This window comes from Borostomias antarcticus (assembly GCF_949987555.1).
Source record: "Borostomias antarcticus genome assembly, chromosome: 5".
In the NCBI taxonomy this organism is placed as follows: Eukaryota; Metazoa; Chordata; class Actinopteri; order Stomiiformes; family Stomiidae; genus Borostomias; species Borostomias antarcticus.
The window spans coordinates 8279892-8305252 of NC_140238.1; the positions used below are offsets into that span (position 1 = coordinate 8279892).

General features: G+C 48.4%; 2 protein-coding genes across 2 annotated transcripts in view; both read left to right on the top strand.

The window, feature by feature from the left end:
- Positions 1 to 49: 49 nt before the first annotated feature.
- On the top strand, positions 50 to 11103 carry slc38a6 (solute carrier family 38 member 6). Its single transcript, XM_084437934.1, has 16 exons — positions 50 to 180; positions 1384 to 1514; positions 1768 to 1841; positions 2111 to 2163; positions 2271 to 2310; positions 4821 to 4899; positions 7024 to 7109; positions 7205 to 7263; positions 7364 to 7438; positions 8289 to 8345; positions 8919 to 8998; positions 9088 to 9188; positions 9295 to 9419; positions 9737 to 9881; positions 10022 to 10116; positions 10313 to 11103. The coding sequence occupies exons 1-16, from the start codon at positions 85 to 87 to the stop codon at positions 10385 to 10387; spliced, it is 1371 nt and encodes a 456-aa protein (XP_084294060.1). The 5' UTR covers positions 50 to 84; the 3' UTR covers positions 10388 to 11103.
- A 6268-nt stretch (positions 11104 to 17371) lies between these two features.
- Positions 17372 to 25361, top strand: part of prkcha (protein kinase C, eta, a) — a gene marked incomplete at both ends in the record, with an annotated part of 28983 nt that continues 20993 nt past the window's right edge. Inside the window, 2 exons of the mRNA XM_084438600.1 lie at positions 17372 to 17722; positions 23079 to 23142. Coding sequence (XP_084294726.1) covers positions 17372 to 17722; positions 23079 to 23142 — 415 coding nt within the window. The remainder of the gene's footprint in view (positions 17723 to 23078; positions 23143 to 25361) is intronic.

Consider the following 25361-nt stretch of genomic DNA (forward strand, 5'->3'; position numbering starts at 1 on the left):
TTGCACCAAACGCTGCACACATGTGTTACGGCTTCTTGTAGGACACTTCTCACCCCTCGCCCGAGGACACAACTCCAGAGGAACATGAATATCAATGACGATGAGTCCGCTCGAACTGGCTGTAACCATGGGGCTGCCGAGGACCTCCAGGGGAACGAGAACACACCTTTACTGGGAAATGTAAGTGGACACTCAGCTGAATTACTGAAGAGAGATCTTTCCTGGGGAGTGGGGACTGTGGCCGTGCATTCGTCGGTGGCGAGCTAGCTAGGCGAGCGTCTCCATGCATTTGCTAGATCAGATCGAAGAACAGATTTGTTCTTCATCAATTGCCTTTTCTGTGTCACTACTAGTATGTGGTATTGAGCACGTATGGCTATAGGAAGAACATCTAGCAACATATTTATAAAAGTCAAAGAAACAGATCGGGTTGGTCAAAATAACTAGTGATAATCACATGACAACTTGGGTTCAGTTGTGTAATTTTCCTCCATCAGCACTTTGGAAATAATGCATAGTTCTGGGAAACAGGACCTCAATGGCATAGGCCATACAGTGCTTCTCATAGTTTTCCACTGTAGTTGGGTAAACACACTTCTAATGTATCTTTCACTTATTAGCCCGGGGTTGATAGACAGTCTGCCTGTCCTGTTTAAATGTCCACAAGTCTCACTTTCCTACCTTCCCAAGTGAACGTCCTTCAAAGTCAGCTTTTTAAAAGGTACAGACTGAAGAACGGAAAAGTGTAAGGTTGCAAATCCGTTAGTTTGTAATATGATTGGTGGTTTCTCATTTTCTGATTAGTAATTGCAGCATAACAGACATTTTAACAGCTCATTGAGACTCGCAGGAAGGGATAATGGGACTCCATGGGACTCATTCATATTTGTCTTCCCCTGACTTTGTATTTTAAGCCGTCCTGTATGCCATAATACACTTCCTACTGTCCCCTTCTTTAATGGTCCCTGTGTCAGAGCTGGTGGCCCAGGTTAATCCCAGCTTGGCTGCTCCTCCTCGCTGCTGTGACATTGACACCAGGGCTGTACCCAGTCCTCCCCAGGATATCCCCTATTAGAGGGGTCAAACAGAGCCGGGCAGCGCCCTGATCCACAGCTCACAGGCAGCTGTCCTGCAGCCAGGGGCTCAAATCCCTCCCCATCCTGTCCCCGGTCCTCTCCCAGATCCCACGGTGCATTCCGCCGCCAGCGCCTTTTCATCCACTTGCAAACAGTTGTCCACTGTAGCCTTACTGTTGCATTATACCTAAGTCAGTTGTATTTTGAAAAGTCTCTGAAAGGTCTGTAGCCTAAGTTCTTGAATTGAGCCTGTTTCCTATTGCTTTCCTTCTGTGTGTGTGTGTGTGTGCGTGTTGTGTGTGTGTAGAGGGCAGTGGGCAGCAGGACTAAAGGAGCCTCCTTCGCCTCCTCTGTGTTTAACTTGATGAACGCCATCATGGGCAGTGGCATACTGGGCCTGGCCTACGCCATGGCAAGCACGGGCATAGTTGGCTTCTGGTGAGTATGATGCAAGAGTTTACAGACACACACACACACACACACACACACACACACACAAAGACATTGTGCGATCAGCTTTGTCACGAGCCCAAATTCCTTACTTGAGGCCCGCCCCTGTGGATTTAGGTTACAGAAGTTTGAGTGTGCCTGTTCATCATTAGCGTTCATGTACTAATGTGTGCGATTCCGTACTGACAGCTCTGTCCTTTCCACGCTCTCTCTCTCACTCTCTCTCTCACTCTCTCTGCAGTGTCCTCCTGCTGCTTGTGTCCAGTCTAGCGACCTTCTCTATACACCTCCTGCTGAAGCTGTGTGACCAGACAGGTGTGAGCTGACTGTGGGGCCAGCCCCCCTCCTTCCCTGTATAGGCAATGACTCAGTGAATCAATCTGCATTGTTTTACTCCCTTATCTTGATTTGATTAATCAAGATGATATGTCATTTCGATGACATCTGTGGCTGTTGCAATCCTAATCCTATTATCCTATTATCTGGCAGAACAGGCCAGGCAGAGATTACAATGGATAGTACAATGGTTGATCTTTGTGAGTGCATTTGGTTGTGGTTGTTGCATCTCTTTGATCTTCGCACAGGTATCACCTCCTATGAGGACCTCGGGGGCAGAGCATGGCAAAAGCCAGGCAAAGTAAGTGTCCTTTTTGATACTAGAACTGAATAAGTCCCCACTGCATCAACATGTTATATCTAATATTATGGTTTAATAAATAAAAAAACACCTGTGCATCTCTTTAGATTCTGGTTGGAACTACAATTCTGATTCAAAACATTGGAGGTAAGATCACCTACTTTTCACACCATATACAATTTTATTCAGGCATTAGTCTTTTTACGGTTGTGTGTATCAGCCATAAAGTGCCACCATACACAAGTGTAGCCCATGGCGAGTCAGACATGCCCTTTCTACAGTCTTTTTGATGACATTACCTGTGAATGCCATATTGTTCCCATGACCGGAGAGAGAGGCTGGGGTGGGGGGGGGAGGTGCGAGGTGCGAGGTGCGGAGTGGCTTACACCTCCTGTCACACCACAGTTAACACTAGAGTCATATAGTGCCTCCTACTGGAGGCCAAAGGGCTCTGCACCAGCAACCAGCCTTCTCCCATGTGGCTGTATTACCCTGCGTCACTGATAACTGATAACCTTTGACCCTGAGCTGCTGTCCCCCCTGGCCTCGTCCATCTGGGCCTGAAACAAGACTTCTCCTCTAATTGATCACTGATGGCGAACCCCTCCCCCAAATCACCAAGTGATGAGTGATCTAATGAACGCCCCCTCCCTCTCTCCCTCCCTCCCTCCCCCTCTCCCTCGCTCACTCAGCCTCAGTGCTTCTCACCCAGATGGAAGCTGAGGTGATCCCTCCTCCACAGCCATTAGCGGCCCAGTCCCGAGTGGATTACGGCTGTGTGGTGGTGGCCCTCGTGGTATGTTTGTGGTTTTCCCAGCATGGGGCTGTGTGTGAGTGTGAGAGCTTGCTGAGTGTGTTCCACTGTGCCCCCCCGCCCCCCCCATGCGTCCGTCCGCACCCCTGGTCGTCCTTTTATAAGGGCGCAATTAGCTCCACTCTGAGTAAACACTCATCTGCTCTGCCAAAGGCTGATGGGCCAATTGACCTTAATTACTGTGTAGCCCAGGGCTCTCACACACGCTGGCCCCTCCCCCTCCTGCCCTCCCTTGCTCCCTCCCTCTCTCTCTCTCTCTCTCTCTCTCTCTCTCTCTTTAATGAAATGAAAGTGTCTGATGTTAAATACTCCCGCCTGCTGTGTCTGCTGGCCACATGCACATATAGCATCCGCTAATGCTCTTGAATTTCATGTCATTTTCTGATGTTATTATTTCAACCACGTATTGTTTGTAACAATCTTTTTTTTAAACTTGATTCAAGGGTCTTATGTTTATAAAATGTAAGTATATTTACGGGAAGAATGTCTGCTGTGTCGTGTATGTGGAAGATTGCATGTGAACTTAGAGTAACCAGCTGCATGCCACTAAGCCATGTCATCAAGTCTCGTATATGACCCATGTCAAACTCCGTATGAGCATGTGAGGCCAGATGCATGGTCTAGAAGAAGGCCCGAGTTCCTATAGACATTCATAGATGACATAAACTTTAGATGTTGTCATATACATTCCATAGAGTGGGCAGCTGAAATGGGCTGGGGGGGGGGTTAAAAGGGGGTGTGTGCGTGCATGCGTCACTTGTACCACTGGACTGATTTATTTAAGTAAGAGGGAGTACTTACACCCTATAATAACTTATCTAAATGAAGCAGCAGTCCAAAGTTGTAGCCGTAGCTTTAGAGCAGATGTACTGTAATGTTGGGGTTCCCTCACACCATTCTTTGTGAGAGCCCCCAATGCTGTTATTCACTTACATAAGGCATAGTGTTTGTGTCTTGCTGTGTGTCCACTCTAGACCAAGTGGGTGTCCATACATGTGCCTGTGTGGGCAGGACGGTTATTGGTGGAATTTTCAAACGAAAACAATTACTGGATCAGAGGGATTAAGGTCCAGGGTTATTTTAAAGGAGCCTGGAAGACCGGCCCGAGGGCAGTTTGTTCCCAGCTATCCCTCCCTGGCTCTCCCCTCCTTCCCCAGACTAAATCCCCTCACACCGCCTCCCTTAGACCAGACTATACTCCCCCACTGTCTCCCTCTCTCCTACCCAGTCCCCTCCCTTAATGTGCTCCCTCTGCCCCTGTCTCTCTCTCTCTCTCTCTCTCTCTCTCTCTCGCTCACTCTCGCTCTCTCTCTCTCTGTCATTGGTGGGCCCAGTCTGACCTAGAGGAAATGACCCCCTCCGATTGGCAGTCTTGAGTTTGGATGGGAGTTAGTGGGGCCCACGGGAGACTTGGGGCGATTTCCTGTTTCATAGGAAGTGCGGGGGAGGAGACATACCTGGATTAGCGTCAGGGATCATTATTGTTAGCATTCTTCCCCGTCTTTACTCTGGCCGCCACCGACAGGGCTTCTACAGTCGGAACATCTGCGCAGCGTCTGAACCGCCGGCACCGAGAGCTTAGCTGGACCGCTGCCCCGCCCGCCAAACGTCGGCTCAGAGAGAGAGAGAGAGAGGGAGAGACGGGGACTTTGAGACCTCAGCCTGCCTACCTTTCTCTCGCTCCTGGAAAATGCATTACCCTCACAAGTCTCCCATCTGTGGCTGTAACGGCGCACGCCACGATGTTGACGTTGAGTTTGTTTGTTCACGTCTCAGCGTTGGCCTGTAACTGCACAGGCGTCCGTCACTCTAACAACGCTGTGTGGATGTCTTCTCCCCCCAGCCATGTCCTCCTACCTGTTCATCCTGAAGGAAGAGCTTCCCGCGGCCATCAGCAGCTTCCTCAGCCCAGAGGCCCCTGGGTACGTCTGCCTTTCCTCAGCCTCTCCAATAAAGGAACATTCGTTCAGAACCATCAAAGCCTAAGCTATCAAGCTACAGTTATATAACATTTCCCACAAAGCACACTGCAGATCATGTGTCCTCAGCTATAGTTCGTTACTAGTAACTGACGTAAAGACTATACAAACCGCAAGGCTATATAATCTGGAACGGACTGAAACGGTATGAAATATGTGGTGAAGGTATTTCCACAAACCACGATACAGTAATATACTGTCTGCGAGGGATTGGGAGGAAAGCCTCAATCTGGCGCAGGCTAACCTGGAGCAGCCCACAAGAAGCACATGTACGAGAGAGGACCATTCCTCAGCCATCATCATCACCATCATCATCATCACCCAGGTCCTTCATTGGCTGGTGGTCCCTCCCCCCCTCACCCCCCCCCCCCCCACCCAGCGAAAGCAGCCCCCGAGGAGACGTCTCAAGGCCAAGAATGCAACTTCTATCACTTTATTATCTGCCCACGCTGACCGGCGCGAGAGACGCGGACGGTTCCCGGGCCCCGATCTGTCAACGTTCGAGTCTTCCTACCACAGCTGCTTTGTATTAGAGCGCTCTCCTCCGCCCCAAATCTCTCACACATGTTCCCCGGAATCAGAGCGATACAAGGGGATATCAGTTTTGCCATTCTAATTACCGCTCGTGCCGAGGGAAACCAAACAGCTCCGTTAATGAGTGGCTCTTGGATGTTAACGGACTCAGTATTCGACCCCATTAAACGCTAAATCATTTAGTTGATTTATATTCAAAAGCATTTCCTCTTTGCAGACTCATTCATCTCAGTAACCTGGAGTGACATACTGTACGGTTGTGTTCAATCTTTTTTTTTTTTTTTTTTTTTGAGTCGTTCGACCGTGCTGACGAATGCGCTGTCTAGGTAGATTGGCCCACCCCCCACGCCTCGTTATGGACCGGCGACAGAGCCAAGGTCACGGACAGCTGGGGCGTGTTTGTGCTGCGTTGGGCAGATCTATGCTAATCTCCAACACTTGGTGGAGATTGACTCATTGGCAGAGGTAGCCAACCCCCCCCTCCAGAGTCCTATCCTGCAGCTTGTTATACCGTGAAATGCACCACATTTCATGGGTATTCCGAGTATCCTCTTTTTTTTACCTCCTTACATGGAGCATTGCCTTAGGTGGACCCCTGTGTTCCAGGCATAGCAGTGTGGGTCGAAACCCAGAGGAAACGGTTTAGCCAAGATGTAGCAGAGCAGTCAGACAGGATGTCTCGGCTAAACTTAGGGTAGGGCGTCGGAGCTCAAACCAGCGTCAACCAGTGGGAGTTGGCAGGGGGGGGTCAGAGGCGTGACATGACATGACACCCGGTTAAAGAGAAGCCCCCCGTGTAGACAGCCCCAGACGAGGCCATCGGCCGGGCTGCCATGGTAACCCGCGCGAATGAAACTGCCAAACGAGGGGTCAGCGGGTGTTGATGTGGTCGGAGCAGGTGCTGCTGACTGTGGGAGCTCCATAAACAGGCTTGGAGCCAGCCCCCCCATGACCCCATGCTGCGTCCCCTCCAGCACCACCACCCTCAGCACCCGTCGCCCCCACCCCGGCCGACCCCCGACCCCAACGGAGCCAGCATGCCTTCCACATGTGTCACTCTGGTGCCCGCACCCCCCTCCTCCCCCCTCCCCTGGACAAACCACTGAGGCTATCCCTCAGCAAAGGAAAATATTATTCGCCCCCAGAAAAAAAACTCAGCAAGTGTAATCTGGCCCCGACTGACAGAGCGACAGAACGTTTGCATGTGAATTACATAATTGTTATGGTTTGCGAGAGCTAAAGCCCTTAATTTATACCACATGATGAGGCTGTCGTTCTGCATTTGAGCACAAAATGGAGACAAATTTCCAGGGCCGGTCCACTTCCAGAGAAGGGAGTGGAGAGGGGTCCGGGGGGGAGAGAGATTCATCTCCCATCAGCTCATCACGTCAGACATGCCAGACAACCTGAGGGTAGGGGATACTTCCTGTGATGGTGGGGGATATTTCCTGGGATAACGGCTGTCACCTATTGTAACAAATGTGATGTCTCCTGTCTCCCGTCTCTCCCCGTCTTTTCCTTTCTGATGTCCAGGGGAGCCTGGTATGAAGACGGCAGGACGTTGCTGGTCCTGGTGACGGTGTGTGTGGTTCTACCTCTGGCCATGCTGCCCAGGATTGGTAGGTAGAGGAGTTGATTGAAGTCATTGGTCAGGATGTCATCTGTGTGGGACGTGTCTCACTATCTCTCCCTCCTCTCTCTCTCTTGATCGAAGGTTTCCTCGGCTACACCAGTGGCATTGCATTCCTCTTCATGCTGTACTTTACCGTTGTGGTGAGTAGCCTACGCTTTGTTCAGACGCGGTGAGCTACCTCGAATAAAAGTTGACCTTCTGTCTCTCTGTTCTCAATCTAACCTATCGTCTCCCTCCCAGGTGGTGATGAAGAGATGGTCAATCCCCTGTCCGCTCCCGCACAACGTGACGCTGCATCAGCCCAGCTATAGCCAGGTAACGACCTCGCTCCATCCCCACATGAGCAGCTCTCGCACGCCCCCCGGTGAGGCTGACCTCAGGCCTGGAGGATGACCTGAGGGCCGCAAGCTGTAGTCCACACTAGTAGGGGTGTCGCAATGCACCGCTTTCGCAATGAATGTGGTATTTAAAAAAAAATTGAAATACTAGTAAATAATCCAGGCATGATATATCATAGCCTATTTACGTAACAACAATGGCATTTTAAAATGAAATAGTAATGTAAATTTAAAAAATAATGATAACTGATCATAACTGACAACTGAATTGTTTTTGAAGTTTTTGAAGAGAAAACAAACATTGGAGCAAAAAAAAAAAAAAAAAAGATATTTTTAGTGATCAGTTTTTTTATTTTTATGATTGCTATTGTATAGATATCGTGATAATACCGTTATCGTGCTATTCTTTGCCGTGATAATTGTATTGTGAAAATGTGGCAGCCCTAGTCCAGACACGGCTCATGGTGGTAGAATTAGGGCGACATCCAGGAGATTGAGTTACTGAATTGGAGTCTTTGGTGGCTGACTGAGCCAGTTATGCCTGATGAAGACCAGAAGCATGTTGGGGAACGCTGCCCTGTGATTGGTGGCGGTCAAGAAGGGGGAGGAAGTTCCTGTGACCTTGGCAGAGCCTGGAAGTGAACTTTGACCTCATAGGATACACAGGCAGCTTCCCCGTACACAACCCAATAAGGCACGGGTCAACTTAGATGGCTGTATTCTTTTCAAATCATAGGCAAGACTGTGGAATGCAGCGAAGCACAACTCATCTTTGAAGTCATAAATTCCCTTCTTTCTTTTTTTTTTTTTTAATGCATTTTGTCCAGATCTCAAATTCTTCGGACTCGGAATGCACGGCCAAACTCATAGTCATCTCCACTAAGGTATGTAATGTACCGTTTGTATACATGCTGGCTCAGCTCTCTCTCTCTCTCTCTCTCGCTCGCCCTCTCACTCTCTCTCTCTCTCTCTCTCTCTCTCTCTCTCTCTCCCTCCCTCCCTCTCTCCACCACGCCTGCGTACAATAGACCGTGTGTCCTGGTGAGACGTTAGGAAGAGCCAGAAACCCGGCCGGCTGTTTGACATGGTGACATTTCCCAACCATGAAGGATGGTCCCTTATATATGGAACACCACCTGCCAGGCATATTTAAGTGTCCGGCTGTACAGTCGGACGGAGCGCACATGTGTGTGTGTGTGCGTGTGTGTGTGTGTGTGTTCAGGAGCACCCCAGTGATACTTCACTTCTCTTGCGGGTTACCTCATGAATACATTTAGTGTGTCTGTGCGTATAGTGTTCTTTTGTGCCTATTTTAGTATGGAGGCTGAAGTATTTCAGACGTAGAGCAGTTTGTAATGACACACACACACACACACTCCCACCTTGACCCCACGTGTAACAGTGTAATTTGCAAATTTGCTAATGACGGCAGCGCTGTGACTGATGTTGTGTTCCAGAGTGCCTATGCCATCCCCATCATGGCCTTCTCCTTCCTCTGCCACACGGCCGTGCTGCCCATCTACTGTGAGCTGGACCGGTCAGTCTGTCTTCCTCCTCACCTCCTCCCCCTCCCTCCACCTCCTGGGGTTTATAAGACTATATCCCTCTCCTGGTGTGTGTTATTAGACCCACTAAGAAGAGGATGCAGAACGTCACTAACGTGAGCATCTCGCTGAGCTTCCTGCTCTACCTGATCTCCGCCCTGTTCGGCTACCTCACCTTCTACGGTAAGAGGGGAGGGACACGCCTCACCAGGCGAGATACCATAGTCACCACGCCGTAGAGCCCACCGCGGTGTCAACACACGCCCCACTCTCCGTCTCTCTCCGACAGGCCAGGTGGACTCTGAGCTGCTGCTCGGCTACGACGCGTACATGCCGCGCGACGTCATGGTGATGTCGGTGCGCCTGGCCATCCTGCTGGCCGTCCTGCTGACCGTGCCGCTCATCCACTTCCCCGTGAGTAGATCTCCCTATGGCCGTCCGGCTGGAATGAGAGTCGGAATCCGTTTATCGCCAGGCAGTTTACAACATACTAGGAACTTGCATCGGTCAATGGTGCATAACATGTAGACAACATTGGACAGGGTGCAGGGACGAGACGAGACAGTGCAAACGGGCAGAACTAAATACAAATACCTCTAGATACACCTCTGGGTGTTTGTGGTCTATAGAAAACCATTACGTGTGTTTCTCCCTTGACTTGATAACAACCTAGTTGATTGGCTTGGGGTTGTCTGACCTGTGAAGGTGTGTGCCCCCCCCCCCCCCCAAAGGCTCGTAAGGCTGTGACCACGCTGCTGTTTGGGGCCAGGCCCTTCTCCTGGCTCAACCACATCCTCAACACCTTCCTCATCCTGACCTCCGTGCTGCTGCTCGCCATATTCGTCCCCGACATCAGGAACGTGTTTGGAGTCGTGGGTACGTGTTCCACCAGTCTTCGTGCCGGGAGAGTTGTTTTTTTCTTGAGCCGTGGCCAGGTTTATGGGTTTTGACTGGTTGGTTGTGTGTTATTGGTCTGTCCTGACTGAGGTGTGTAAACCCCCCTCTTCTCCTGACAGGCTCCACCACGTCCACCTGCCTCCTGTTCGTGTACCCAGGGATCTTCCACCTGCGCCTCAGCGACCAGCCCCTCAAGTCCCTGGAGTCTCTCGGGGTGAGTGTCCAGATATCACCACCACCCGGCTTACTGAGTAATGTCACTCTACTATGGTCATGAACCAATGGAATATAGAAACGAATACTGAAATACAGCCACCTCTCTCCCTCTCTCTCTCCCTCCCTCTCTCCCTCCCTCCCTCTCTCCCTCCCACTCTCTCTCTCTCTCTCTCTCTCTCTGTCTCTCTCTCCAGGCTATGGCCCTGCTGATATTTGGCCTGTTCGTGGGCCTGCTCAGCCTCAGTTTTATCATTGTGACCTGGGTATAGCTCCCCGGAACCCTGGTCTGGTCTGATCTGAGAGAGAGAGTTTGTGTGATCAGGGTGGCTCAGCCAGGCCAGGTCCAGGCACAACGACAGCAACGCCACGGACGGACACTTTAAAGGGAAAAGACTATAACAAAGAAACACATATGGGAAAGTAGGGAAGTGCAACAGAACGGCGCGAGACACCATCGCGGCAGTCAGACGAGGTGAAAATCCAAAGATCATTGAAATGACTCATTACAATCATGATGCTGTAAACACAAATAATGTAATGATTACAAAAAAAAAATGTTTCGGTGTTTGCTTTTTAAAAAATGTTGTCTTGATTTATTAAATAATTTTAAAATCTCTGATCTTGCACATACAGTACAGACACACACATGCATATGCATGCGGTTTCATTATCTGGCGATGATACATTGATACATTGGTGTTACATTTTTCTCAGCTGCCTTGGTGCTGTCTTTCATTCGACTGCATAGTGTGAACTCATGCCAATATGTTTTGAAAGTGAATGAACGTTCTCCAATATGTGCCGCGCGTGCTGAAGACTGAATTTTCAGATCTCGACAAGTCCATTTAACTCTCTGTAGTCTACAGTACATCTAAGACAATCTTATGATTAAAGACACTCAAGACTTCACCCTCAGGATCTTTTAAGATATATTTAAACGATGCTGCTTGAACTATCTTTTACAGTGTGTTACCTTTAATCTTTATGAAGGTTCAAGACCCCTCAGCGGTTATTGAACTTGGACCAAAGAATTGTAAATTGTATTGTAAAACATTATGCAAAAATGTATAATGTTGATTAAAAGGGAAACATTTTGATTTGTATGACCGACTTTTCTTTAATTGAGCACTACTTTGGCTACTTTATTGTGGAAAGATAATGACTAAAGCATGTCTTGTGTATGTGCATGCATGGCTGCGAGCGTGTGATTGACAGGCGTGGTATTGACGCTGGTCCAGTCCCCAGTGTGGGGCTGGGCGTACTGTCTGTAGCTAATGAAAGCCAAATGCTCAGTACGTTTCTAATCATGATGCTGTTTAGATTGTCTCTGTGCTCCCTCTGGAACCCGGGGCCGATCCACTGCTGCTTCTAATCCAGGGAATTAGGCAGACTGGCCCGCTACCCCGCCCCTCCGCCCACTCCTCACACCCCCCTCAAAGGAGGCTCCCTCCCAGTCCTTGGCCTGCCTCCATTATTCGACGGGACTTTCCTGTACTGGAGAGACGCATCATCTTCGGGATTGCGGAACAAACCGTACTCGGCATCAACGGGTGGTGGACATGGTATGACTCCATTAGCTGGGAGTGATGGAGATGGTAATTCTGTATTTCTACAGTTCGGACTGATCAAACTGCAGTGAAATCACTCTCCCGCTTGTGTGATTCATCTTCGGTGGTGTTATCTGCAGAAGGGGGGATTCTCTGAGAAGCCTGGTCCATGGAACCACGGTTGTTAAACAGTAACAGACGCCATGGCCGGTGAGGTTCATTGCTGTCACCACTGTTGTCTGTTGGTAGAGCCCAGGTTCCCTCTGGTAGGGCGATAATCAGGAACACCGCCCCCTACTCAGATGATGATGGTCTGGCTCTGGTTCCCATGGGAACCAACCTGTCAACTGTATGATACTCCTCAATTATTGCACAAGAGCCCCATCTAGTGTTAGTAAACACTCACAGCAGCACCCCTGACTAACCTCCAGTCCCAGATGCACTAGAAGTAAATCTAGCCCCGAACTAAAACTCAACTGCTCTCTGTAGTAATCCCCACTTGTTTAACATGGTGTGCTTGGTTTATGTACACCAGTGAAGGGAGACATGAGTGAAGGCTGGAGCTGTTCTGATGGGTTGTTTTCATGGGCTGAAGCTGTATTTCAATGGAGAGCAGAGTTGTCTTAATGGAAAGCCAAGTTCTCAGTAGAGGGAGGGAGTGTTGTTGTTTTGTTAAACTCACACTCTCACACACAGGCCTTTGTCCAGCAGTATGACAGCACTGTCTCCTAGGGTAGGGAAAGAGGGAGAGGGGCGGAGGCCCTAAATTAAACCCCTGTTGGCAGCGTCCGCTCTCATGTTATTTAAAGAGGTGTCGCTTGTGTTCTTTGAAAATTGTTTTCTGTTTTTGAACTCAAGGTATCCTCAGTTTTTATCCCATTTCCCTACTACCATGGCCCTTCTGTGTGTTTCTCTGTGTGTGTCTGTATGGATATTACTGTACACGTCAGACATTTTATGGTATCTATTTCTCCCTGCTGCATCGCTGCTTTCGTCCGGCGGGCCGGATGATCGGGGCTCCTGGAAGTGTGGCCCTGACGGAGGGCCGAGCCTTTAGCACGGGGCGCCTCACTTCCTGGCTCTGCCTCTGGTGCTCGTCACTGCGATACTGGTAGCAGACCTAAGAGCTGCTTTATTGGTTACCATCACAGCCTGCTGTAAAGCACAGAAGTTACTGTGACGAAGAGGAATGAGAGTTGTCAGATGCCCATTCACATTCACCCTCTCATAGTGGTCGGTACGGTTAACTTTAACCATGATGCAAGTGCCACCCGATACAGTACCTTATGTTTTGTGACAGAGTCAACTGCAGATGTGAAGCGTTTCCTAACCCTCGATTTCATCCTCTCCTGTCAACCACACTCCTCTGCCCATTCCCTGGTCTACTTCTTCACAGCCAATCGATTTCCACGGTCCATCACTAACCGTGCTCTTCATGTCACAGTCAGAACATTCCTCACTCTGAGGACTCTTTTAAGACCACGGATTCACTTTTATTTATTCCGCTCCAGTCGTAGTAAGAGCAACTCTCTTGTCAAGCATTAACACTCTCAATTTACTATTGTGAAGTATAGTAGAATGTATTGTAGGGCAAAAGCAAATGCTGCTGTTTCACAATGCTTTGTAAGTTCACCCCCGTTCCATACAATGGCATTGAGAACACATTGTCGACTTCTGCTATTGTCAATTTTCCTAGGGTGCGGCGTCTTTGTGGCTCTAGTGGTTGAACAGGGTTGTGCAATTACATGGCACAGGCATTGAGTGACAGTTGCTCAACATCTCAGCATTCTGGATGTGGGAACTGGGCTCGATTAAAGTCCACCGATTGTCTCCCGAAGTGCTTCAGCAACCTCTGCTGCCTTCTGTCAATGCCAGGGTTCAATAACAACGACTCGTTGGGCTCCACACTGATCACTTCTCTCACCACAATCATGGCTGGCACAATAGCAACACAAAAGCATAGAATAAATCGACTCCTAACATTGCTATCACAGCAGAGATTAGCCCATAATGGGCCCCGGGGAAGAGAATGTACAGTAGATGTGTGTTATTGTGCAGTCTACTCACTGCTAGAAATCGAGGTCAAGATAACTCAACAATAGGAAGACAAAAAAAGCAGAGCTGTTGCTCATGCTGTTGAGCAGAATGCCCCTCACCGACAATCTCCAGTTGTGTTAGACGAGGACGTGGGGGAGGGGGGGGGCTTGTGATGTAAGGAGGAGGAGGAGGGGGTGTGTGTGTGTGTGGGGGGGGGGGCAGAATGGTCAACTGCACAGTATGGGGCTTTGAGCAGGCTCTGTTTTGGGGAGGGAACGGAGGAGTGTGTGTGTGTGTGTGTGTGTGTGTGTGTGTGTGTGTGTGTGTGTGTGTGTGTGTGTGAGGGGGGTTGGACCGTCAGACCCGGGCTGAGCCCTTAATGCGGCCCTGACGCCTCGCTGGCGCAGGGGCCACGCTGCTGCACATCTGGAGCCAATTACACAGGAGGGGCCTGTGACACAGCCTCCCCTCCCCTCCCCCTCCTCCCCGCTCCGCTGTCCGGCTCAGGACCGGCCGGTCTCTCTCACCCTCACATTCCTCTGCTTTTCACAACCTCACCCTCTCTCTCCCTCTCTCTCCCTCTCTCTCCACTCCTTCTCACTCTTTGTTCCCCTTCTTCCTTCTGTCTCTTAAAAGTGAAAAAAGCCAGTAAAAAAGTCCTCTCCTCCCAACTGCACTTACAGGATGGTAACGGCAAAACTCTCATTTTCCTCTTCCTCTCATACTCACCCCCCTCTCTCCCTTTCTCTCCACGGGCCCGTCTTTACCTCTCCATGTATTTCTCTTCCCCTCTCCTCAACCTCTGCACCATTTACGATGTCACGTGTCCCCGTGGGCAAAGCGCTGGTAGTAAACACAGACTTGTGAATAAAGGGACACTTAGCACCAAATCAGCTTTTATGAGAGTGATTTACTAGCCGCTTGCTCGGTTCTGCCTTCATTTCATTCAAAGCAATGCTGTGTGTGTGTGTGTGTGTGTGTGTGTGTGTGTGTACACAGTATATGTGTGTGTCTCTCTTTCCCTGTGAGGGGTTGCGTAAGGCTCATTGATGTCTCCGTCAGGCAGGCTCTTGTACCCTACCTGAGGGGGGAAATTGGGGGGGGGGTCATAGGTGAGGGCATACGATGGGGTGAGTGGTGCTGTTAGTGCGCTAGCTCTATGACCGATGGAGGTAATTGGCTTTGGGGGCGGTGCAGGAGGAGGTGTGGTGGTGTTGGTATACGAGCCCCATGGGTCTTCCCTCACCGGGGTCAGCACCGAGTTCGGCACCGATGGCATGGTTACCTGGGCGGGGAGCCAGAGAATGGAGCTGTCCCAGGTAACTGGAGCATAAATTAGATGGTGGACTGTGAAGGTTATGTGGTGGCAGTCAGCTACTCAGTTGTACAAATGAATTCCCTGGACGGTATTACAGCAGAGTCTGCTGTAGCAGCCTCTGTGTTAATGTGCACAGGGATGTTAACATGTCATTGTAGAGTTCACACCAGAAATGTGTTTTTTGTAGTAAAGTGTGTGTGAGTCTGTGTGTGTGTGTATATGTGTGTGTGCGTGCGCGCATGTCTAGGTGCATGTGTGCGTGTGCTTCAGTGTTCAGTGAGGTGTGTATGAGTTTGCCCATGTCATGTAAAGTCACGCTTGAGTCGTAACATGTGTAAGAACATACCATAATTCAAGAATTTACCATGACAACAGCTGTAGTAAGTAGACAGCAGAGACAGAGATGGCGCACAGGAGGGAGTGTGAGAGATAGAGAGGATGACAGGAGGGAGTTGGAGAGATAGAGAGAGGATGACAGTTGGGAAAACAGAGAGACCAAACAAATCATCCCCTGGATCATAAAAATGCCAACCGTGGCACCAGTGAAATGGTTGTTGGGGAAAAAAAGATGTGGTGTAGCCTCAGACAAAATACCTCTGTCATGACGAGGAAGAGGCATAGGAAATGGAGAGGGAGAGGGAGAGAGAGGCAGGGCAGGAAGATGAGGTCATCAAGTGAACATCAGAATACAACAGTGCTATCCTGCCCTCTGCTGGCCAGACTTCTACAAATCAGGCAAAATGAAATCAGGCAAAACGTTGGTTCCTTTAGGTATCTCACAGCCTGAAGTAAACATAAATCACGCTCTTACATCAAATTCAATATTATTATCCTCTACATTGGACCACCTTTGTGATAATTTTATTAAACTAAGATAACCCTATAGTCTCCTATCTCCTCATCTCCACACTCTCCTCTTTGAAAGGGCAGGTTAAAGCTATTGTTTATAGGACAGGCTATATCCCAGGGATGTGTAAGAACTGTGTTAAAAGCTCTGGCTTTTATGACAACCTCTGTTCCCCTGGCTCTGCTGCCTTTATTTGAACCAGCTGGAGGGGGGTGATGGCGGGGTGCTGACATTTGGCAGAGGCAGGTGAGAGGTCAAGTCTAACACTAATAACGTCAAGACTTTGATCGTGGCATTTATGGATGGACTAAACCACTCTAAAATAACACCACAAGAGAGAGGTGGGGGAGAAGGGGGAGGTAGAGAGAGATAGAGAAAGATAGAGAGGGGGGGGTATACTTTTCCAACACCAGCCACACACACACACACACACACACACACACACACACAGTGACTCAGAGTACATATACCAGGGAAGAGAGCATGACGGAGACAGGCACCTAACATGGATTAGGGAAATAAACAGATTGAGGTCAAAGGGAGAGTGGGAATGAGGGCTGAGGGAAAGTGTATTGATTTACAAGCCCTTCATCTGTGGAAAAAAATATGCTGTTAGGACACTCACAATAAATCCAATTTAATATTGCATTTAATCTATAAAGTAGGTTTAGCCTACTTACCTGCAGTGCAGGGTGGAGAGAGTCATCACATCTACACACTGGCACAATTGATCTCAGAATCCATCCTTCCTTCATACCATCCTTGAAAAATCACTGATCTGATATAACGGGATCAGTAACAGCCATAGGCTACTAACAGCCCTGCAGAAGAGCAAAATGCTTTCTTCAATCTCACGATAGAGTATTTACACCCCCCAAAACTCATTTGACATGACACCGCACAGAGGCGCTATTTCCTTATCTATTGCCGAGGAACAGGTGAGTCAACTCGCTGTAGCCTACCTGCGAAAGCAGTGTTGCATCACGGTAGAAAGTCTTTTTAGACGATTTATTTAGTTCCCCCGACGAAACTACAAGTTCAACACACGATTGATCTAATCAATTCCTTGACGTGAAGCAGTTTGCCAAGAGTGGTGTCATCGCCGTAGCTTACGTGAAGGAAGTTATAGGCTGCGGAACTTTTTACTCATTCTCGGCACTGTTGGTCTTTACTTCCTTTTTACGGAACACATGTTGTGCTTCCTTGAAGCAGGCAGAGGTTGTTGAGCAGTGTGGTTTACCAGCGGCTGATCAGCCCACTTCATGAGCTGGTGTGCGTGTGTGTGGGGGAAGTGACGGGCGCAGCAGCACGGCTCGGACCGCATTAGCCTACATATCACCTGCAGCATAACATGAACTCTCAGGGACACAACACTGGACTCATAATCGGACTCCGAAAAAGGGATTTATTCTCATTTTAATATAGAGTTGTAGGGGACATTGCTTTTTGATATTTACTTTCTTTTCTTTGTGTGTTTTAGGCTACTGGCGAGCCTACATAAAATATGAAGTTCAAGGGATATTTGAAGCTTAGGATAGGTGAGGCTGTGGACCTCAAACCAACGACTTTCTCCCTTCGCCACGCTGTTCTGTTCAACAAGACGCCCCCCACGTTGGACCCTTACATTATCATAAAGGTAGACGACTTAAAAATTGGACAAACCCATACAAAGCAAAAAACCAACATGCCAACCTACAACGAAGAGTTTTGCCTCAATGTCAGTGACGGTAAACTAATAGAGTTGGCAGTCTTTCACGACGCCCCTTTAGGATACGATGACTTCGTTGCCAACTGCTCGATTCAGTTTGAAGACCTGATCAGGACTGCAAACACAGAGGACACATTCGAAGGATGGGTGAGTAGAATGCGCCAGGTCCTGAGCACAGTGGGGCGTCAGGTGGACTGAAAAAGTTAGGCTAGGCTACTCTCTCTGGTGGTCCTTTCAGCCGTAGGCTAGAACTCATTTATGACCTCTGATCAATGAATCATCAGTTAATAATTCAGATTGGTTATTAGTCAATTAGCTAAGAAATGGCTACGTAGGGCTATCAGGGCTCTATATTAGCCTATAGATAAAAGCCTACAAAAGCACAACTCACCAAAGTATCACTGTCCAAGGCTTGCCATAAGGGTTTTACCTTAATTAGCGCAGGGTTGTCCTGTAGCCTATCATAAAAGACTACATCATAACTTTTGTACCTAATTTATCTTCGGCCCGAACACATCTTTCAAAGTTCTGTTTTTCTCGCTATGCGCGTGCGACACACACACACACACACACACTACAGTCCAGATTGTAACGACAAGCCCCGTGCGGTACAACAGGTGATACTAATGAAGCAAATGTGACGCACGCGCACATTTAAAAGTAACGGACAACCTCCCCTGTGGGGACCAGGCTGGGTAGACAGACATGGCATGGTAACATCTGGGACTCAGGAAGGTAAGGCAGTCCACTAATTCCAGTAGAGCAGTGACTGAAAGCTCGCTAGGTCGAGCCGGACCACTTGACGAGGTGGGCACGAACTGATGTCTGATGGTTCATCAGTTCCCATCATTCCCATCAGTCAATGTCTACTGCTGTGCCCTTGAGCAAGGCACTTCACCCCAACTCTTGCTCGTAACACCCAGGGGTGCCGGTCATGCTGGCTGAGCTGTGTCCGACCCAAGGTAGCAGAAGACCAATCCTGGGGGATTAATATAGTATAACAAAACAAATGTACAGGACAGGTTATGGCCAAGGCTGTGGCAGTATGCTATGATATAGTGTGGTAGTAGAGTTCACTAGCTCTGGTCCAGGGTGTCAGTGAGGCAGAAGCTCTCCATTACAGGGACCATACATTTCTCCATTAGCTTTTTTCACCCAGTCTGTCTGCTCTTCAGTACAGATCATATATTTCCGTTACTCACAGAAGTGAAGATGGTTTTCGAACAATTAAAATCTTTTCTCCGTGGTGGCTTGGCTTTCCGCCCCCACGATAGCACATATCCACTAGCCTGGCTTCTCCATCTTGATCATCATGATCTCTCTCCACGGTAGAGAAACAGAATGTGTGATCACGTGATCAGGATGGCTGGAAAGGACAATTTCCTCCTCACTAAGGCCCTTGATCAGAGCGAGGTTCCAACATCTCGTCTGCTCATTTCAACATACTTTAGGGGACTGAAAGAGGCAGTGGCGACATCAGAAAAAACACACTCGCCTCTGCCCTGCTAAAGCTACCAGCTTTGTGCCAACAAAAAATATATAATCATCTTTGAGCACTAGGAACCACTACGCTTTGCCTATGTGCGACCCGTGACTTGCTTGTACACACAACCAAGGGGTGATAATATCTCGCTGTATCTCTTACTCTGCCAACTATAACAGTTGTAGAGGACAAAAGGTAAAGCTATAGTGAAGGTTAACGCTTGAAAGACAGAGAATGAACAGGCATTATCTGTTCACCCTCAGGGTGGTGTACTGTGTACATATACCCTCAGGGATTACATGGACACCTCCATACAACATAAGCTTTTGTTGTTTGCTTGAAGTAGCATAATCCACTGTAAACCAACCCAAGTTCAAGACAGCATGACAACAATTTCTTCAATCCTAGGAAAAGCATACTGGTTTTCTGCATTCAGGGTTGAGAAATCCCTGAGGCCAATATGAGTGTGATCCTTTTTTTGAGTGTGACTCAGTGTTCATGCTGTGACCCACTGCTGCTCTGGGAGATTCAGGAGGACCAGCATCCCTGCTGTGCTCCCTCACTCCAGGCCAAACTGCCCTCTGCAGCTCAGTTTCATTGTCAAGGTTCACTTTCGGTGCTGTCGAGGAGTGAACAACCGATGTCAGTGAGGTAGTCGTAACCTGAACCTGTGCGGGCCTGGGGCCCGGTGGAACCAGTATCGACAGTGGGCAAGACTCGTCGCTGGGCGGCCTCCCATCACTCTGCTGCTGAACTCATAATCTCATAATTTCTGCTAAACAACTCCTGGTAGGACATTCCCTCCTGTCCAGAACACATCTCCTGTCATGTATTAAGGTACAGCTCCCGCATGTGTCTCAAGCCACATTATATTGCATGGAAATCAACCCGACAATCTTGTTTCAACCTGCCTAGGAAAAGCCATCCACATCTGTACATGTCAGTAACCAGATGTCTTCAACGGGCATAAATGTGATGATTTGTGAAAGACGGGGCTCTGATGTACCTAGCTGTCACACACCGAGAGAGCTCGATACTGCTATCAGACCGATCTGAACGCGTTTATGCTTCGTCAGCTCTTCTGGATAAAACGCTGTCTCACTCGACACACGTGAGGCAGAGAGTAGTAGGATGCAGCAGGCCTCCACACGCCCGCGCGGCTGTTAGTGCTGTTTCTCACCGTCTGCCACTGAGCCAACCCCCCCCCCACCCCAGCACCTCTGTTGGCTCACAGCCCCGTCTCTCTGGCACCTTGGCTCTCTCTCCCAGACCTCTACTTCAAACACAACAAGCTCCCTTCACTCTCTTCCCCACATTGGCCTGTACACTCTCTCCACCTACAGGAATAAAGCTCCGACGTTGGATGTTCTGCATTAAACAGGATTACTCCAGATTACCCCCGGGCACGGCCCGCGGTACTCACTTTAACCTCCTTCTCTCTCTGAGGCATCATAACACCTTGAAAGGCTCCTCGCTCTCTGTATTCAACACCTCTGTTATAGTCAGCGTCCCTGGCGGCGAGCTGTTTTTGTTGTTGAGGTATTTTTAGGCGTCAACACGACAGTGATTTTCCTACCACTGCTGTACTACAGGACCTTGACCGTGGAACAGCTCAGCAGCACGGCCTCGGCCCTCTCCACCTCCGCAAATGTATTGTAGGGAGAGGAGGTGCGGAGGTGTCATGGCCGACATCCATCAGCCCGTGTGTGGCGCCTACCTGAAGACAGCAGCAGTAGCTCAGAATAGAACCATACTGCAACTGTACAGTCATATCTGTTGTGTCTCAGTCCCCTTGTGGCGTACAGTATGTGGCACCCACTCACATCCTCAGCGTGGCTGGGCAGTTTCCACAGTGCCCCCCCCCCCCACCCACCCCACCCACTCCTCACACCTGGCAGGACAGTTAGATTAAGTCAGGTATTTACGAACAGATGTCATCATTCTCCTGTTGAAGGGGGAATGTTTACGGTCCCCCCCGCCCCCTGGAATGGATAAAAATATAACTCCCCCTGCCGTTTCTGCATCACTCCCTGTCAGCCAGTGTTTCTGCTTTTTAAATGTAGGCTAGCATTTGTGTTTGTCTTGTCAGCACCAATGAGCCTAATTTAGAACTGAACTGTCATCATATGACTCTTGAGTTCTGAACTGTCGTCATATGACTCCTGAGTTCTGAACTGTCGTCATATGACTCCTGAGTTCTGAACTGTCGTCATATGACTCCTGAGTTCTGAACTGTCGTCATATGACTCCTGAGTCTTGAACTGTCTTCATATGACTCCTGAGTTCTGAACTGTCTTCATATGATTCCTGAATGCGCTGTTTCTTTACAAAGGCAGAGGGAGGGGGTAGTGCGAGTGAGGGAGTTATGTAAAAAGAGAAAGATGGAGAGTGAAATGGCATGACATTGGTCGAAGAATGAGAGTGATCTCAGCTGTGGATTTGGGTGCGGGGGGGGGTGGGGGGTGGAGAGAGACATCAAATGAAGATGAAGAGATGGTGTGAGGGGGGCCGTTCCTTTCCCAAACCATTGATCGTCAACAGCAGATGTACAGTAGAGCCTGTCAGATGTGGAGAACAGACAGAGCAAACTGTCTGGTCCATGGCGGCAGAGGCTTGAAAAGATGATTAGAGACGAATCTATAGCTCATATACAGATGACATCACTCTTGTTGTGGGTACATAAGATTTCCAGTTGCGTATAGGTACATATGTGACGCGATGTGTCTGTAGATTTGTGTGGCTAAGTAAACCACAGTTTCCATTTTGCGGTTTCCATTGACATAATTGCGTCGGAAAAGCATCTGGCGTTCACCAACTGAGAACGTCTTCCATTGTCTCTGTCTGTTTAATTCAGTGTGTATGTCTGTTTCTGGGTCTTCTGTGTACTTCTGCCTGTGTGTGTGTGTGTGTGTACGCGGACGTTTTCCGCAGAGCGGCGCAACATTTGACCGAGTTAAACCAGACGGACCTGCTCTCCAGTCTCTTCTTTACATCATTCGGATTCCTGCCGTGTTACACGCTCAGGCATTCCCAGACACACAAACCTACAGAGCTACAAAGCCAGTGTAGGCTCTCGAATGGTAAACACATAGTGGATACACCCAGCATATGCACTTCTAGGGATGTAACGATAACCGGTATAATCATAAACCACCATAACATCCGATTAAATTTATCACAATAAAATTATCACTAGAACCGTGTTTGATTTCTGCACTTTGGAAAACTCACTGTAAATACTGTCCAGAATCAACTAAGGTTTTCAATATAAAACTTGGTGAAATGATTTCAGTGACATGATTTCACTGTGTGTATCAGTAGTATTTTAACATTTTCAGCACATTTTAACAATACCACGATTATACTGATAACCGTGATAATTTTGGTCACTATAATCATGATGTGAAGTTTTCATACTGTTACATCTCTAGGCCGCGGTTCTAAAGGGGGGCCAGTGCCCCTGTAATATTAAGCCTGGACTCCCCTGTGGCCCCCATAACTGGCAAATATTTAAACATTGTGCACACATGGCAGCTTATTTAAGTTAAGTATGGAATCTTTTGTGGCAAAATATGCCTGCTCATAAAAGTACTGTAGATACGCTAATCCAGCACAAATTGGTGCACAGAATCCAGGAAATTTAGTGTTTGATGTTCCAAATTTCATGGTGGGGGTGGGGGGGGGGGGGCTCCTGCTTCATGTGTCCCTCCCATACAGTATGTGCAGCACCCCGTCTCAGAGAGTAATTCCAACGTTTGGTACCCCTAAAATCACATGTGCCCCAGCCTGGTCCCCCCATTTGAAATGGTCTAGAACCGCCACTGATTCCCAGGTTCACTGTTTGTTTACCTAGATCACATTCACAATTAAGTACACGTATTTCTGCATTATACATTCTGGTTTGACAAACTGTAATAGGCAGTCAGTTATTGCTCTGTTTTCTTTGCGTCCAATAAGAGCAATATCAAATCCCAACCCTGCCAAAGGCAATAGCTAACGTCTGCTGTCGTCTGTGCCTAGGTGGACTTGGAGCCAGAGGGCAAGGTCTTCATCCATATTTCACTGAACGGATCCTTCATCGATGGTAAGGCTGTTTCACTCGATCATATACATCAATCATATACAACATGCTACATCTTCCCCATTGACCATTAGACTGTCCACACCTGGCTCACTGTCCATGCTGGCTTTATCCCTGTCTCTTCTGTAGGCTCTCACCAAAGTCTGCTCTATTCTACAGAACCCCTTCCCATTCCCCTCATAGCTATCAGGCATGTCTGTCTGCTTACACAGTACCCACAATGCACCTGAGAGCACAGGTGCTGTCACAAAAACCCGTTCGTGACTTGAGTGTGTGTAAGGAAACTGAATAGATATATTTGTATAGATATAGATTGTGTTTGTTGTAATATGGGTAGATATGTTTGTATAGATATAGATTGTGTTTGTTGTAATATGGGTAGATATGTTTGTATAGATATAGATTGCGTTTGTTGTAATATGGGTAGATATGTTTGTAACAATTAACCAGTTACAGCACCAACTAACAACCCAATAATGGGATCCCAGTTGAGCCATACACATAGTCAAAGCCACAAGGAAACAGGCAGAGTTTCTGAAATGTCCAAAAAACAGAGGAAGGCTTTATTTCGCCATTGGTCCTACAGAAAAATCATATAATGCACGTATCAAACCAATACATCACCTAATCAAACAAAAAGGCTTTCCCCATATCTGGTCTATGGCAGGACAGGAAGAGAAAATCATAAGAACAGAAAAAGGACAGACCAACTAAAACAACGATCACAAACAAACGAAAGGAAAAAGGGGAAATAATACTCACTGCCCTGCCAGGGGAAGTCAAAAGAAACTACATAAAACTCAACCCCAAACTATCCCCTTAACCCACAAACAAACACAGACAAGATAAACTGAAAGCTCTTGAACGTTCGACTATCAAACAAAAGGGCAGCAACAAACAATTCCAGATAAATAAGAGCAGGTGTGCAGAACTGCATTAAAAAGTCTTATTTCAACTGGCAGAGAGAGAGGGTGAGAGAGAGAGAGAGAGGGTGAGAGAGAGAGAGAGAGAGAGAGAGAGAGAGGGTGAGAGAGAGAGAGCGTGTGTGTGTGTGAGAGAGAGAGAGAGAGGGTGAGAGAGAGAGAGTGTGTGTGTGAGAGAGAGAGAGAGAGAGATGGAGAGGGTGAGAGAGAGAGTGTGTGTGTGTGTGTGTGTGTGAGAGAGAGAGAGAAGAGAGGGTGAGAGAGAGGGTGAGAGAGAGAGAGAGAGAGAGAGTGTGTGTGAGAGAGAGAGAGAGAGATGGAGAGGGTGAGAGAGAGTGAGTGTGTGTGTGTGTGTGTGTGTGAGAGAGAGAGAGAGAGAGAGAGAGGGTGAGAGAGAGAGAGAGTGTGTGTGTGTGTGTGTGTGTGTGTGTGAGAGAGTGTGTGTGTGAGAGAGTTGAACTGGCTAACCCTAAGCCCTGTTTGCCCGGAGGTGCTCTGAAGCGTCTCCCTGGTGGGAGTAGATAACGGAGTGGTAAAGTGGGTGTGAAGGAGCCTTTCCGACTCCATGCTGCTCCTCTTATCCCAGCCAATCCATTCAAACTTTATTCATGCAGCACGTTTTGCGCAACTTGCAATACAGTCCCCCTGTTGGGGATGCATCACATGTACAGGTGTTGCAGTAGAGGAACAGGGGGTTGTGTGGTATGTGAAGAGAAACCCAGTCGTCAGGGTGAGGAGTTTGGCTTCTCGTCCCCACCAACTCACACCTTCAACTTCCCCTTTTTTCGTCTGCAGTAACAGCTCACTACATTCTCACATGGCTCTGTCTGTCTGCACACTGCACAGTAGTATCCTGTTAGTGTTTATGCTCGAAGCCGATGTGTTTGTGTGTGACTGACTGACCAGCATGGCTGTGTGTTCAGCTGTGTTTGGTGTTTCCACACTGCTCTCATGGCTTGTGTGGCGTGGATGATGAGGGTGTTCAGGGGCTAGGCTTAGTCCCTTGGGGGGAATGAGCTTGACCTTGGCCTGCTCTAGTCTTGACCACACTGTAGGCTATGATGACAGGCTCGTGTTCAAACTGGAACTGCGTAAGAACTAGTACTGGCTAACAGACAAAATCATACATTTATAGACCATCAGAACCCCCCATTAGTACATTAAATCATAAATGAGGCGCACAAACAATACATTGGGTACATAATCAGGATTATGAGCTGCCTGATCACAACCCCTCATCTCTCTTTCTCTCTCACTCTCTCTTGCTTTCTCTGTCTCTCTCCCTCCCTCCCTCTCTCT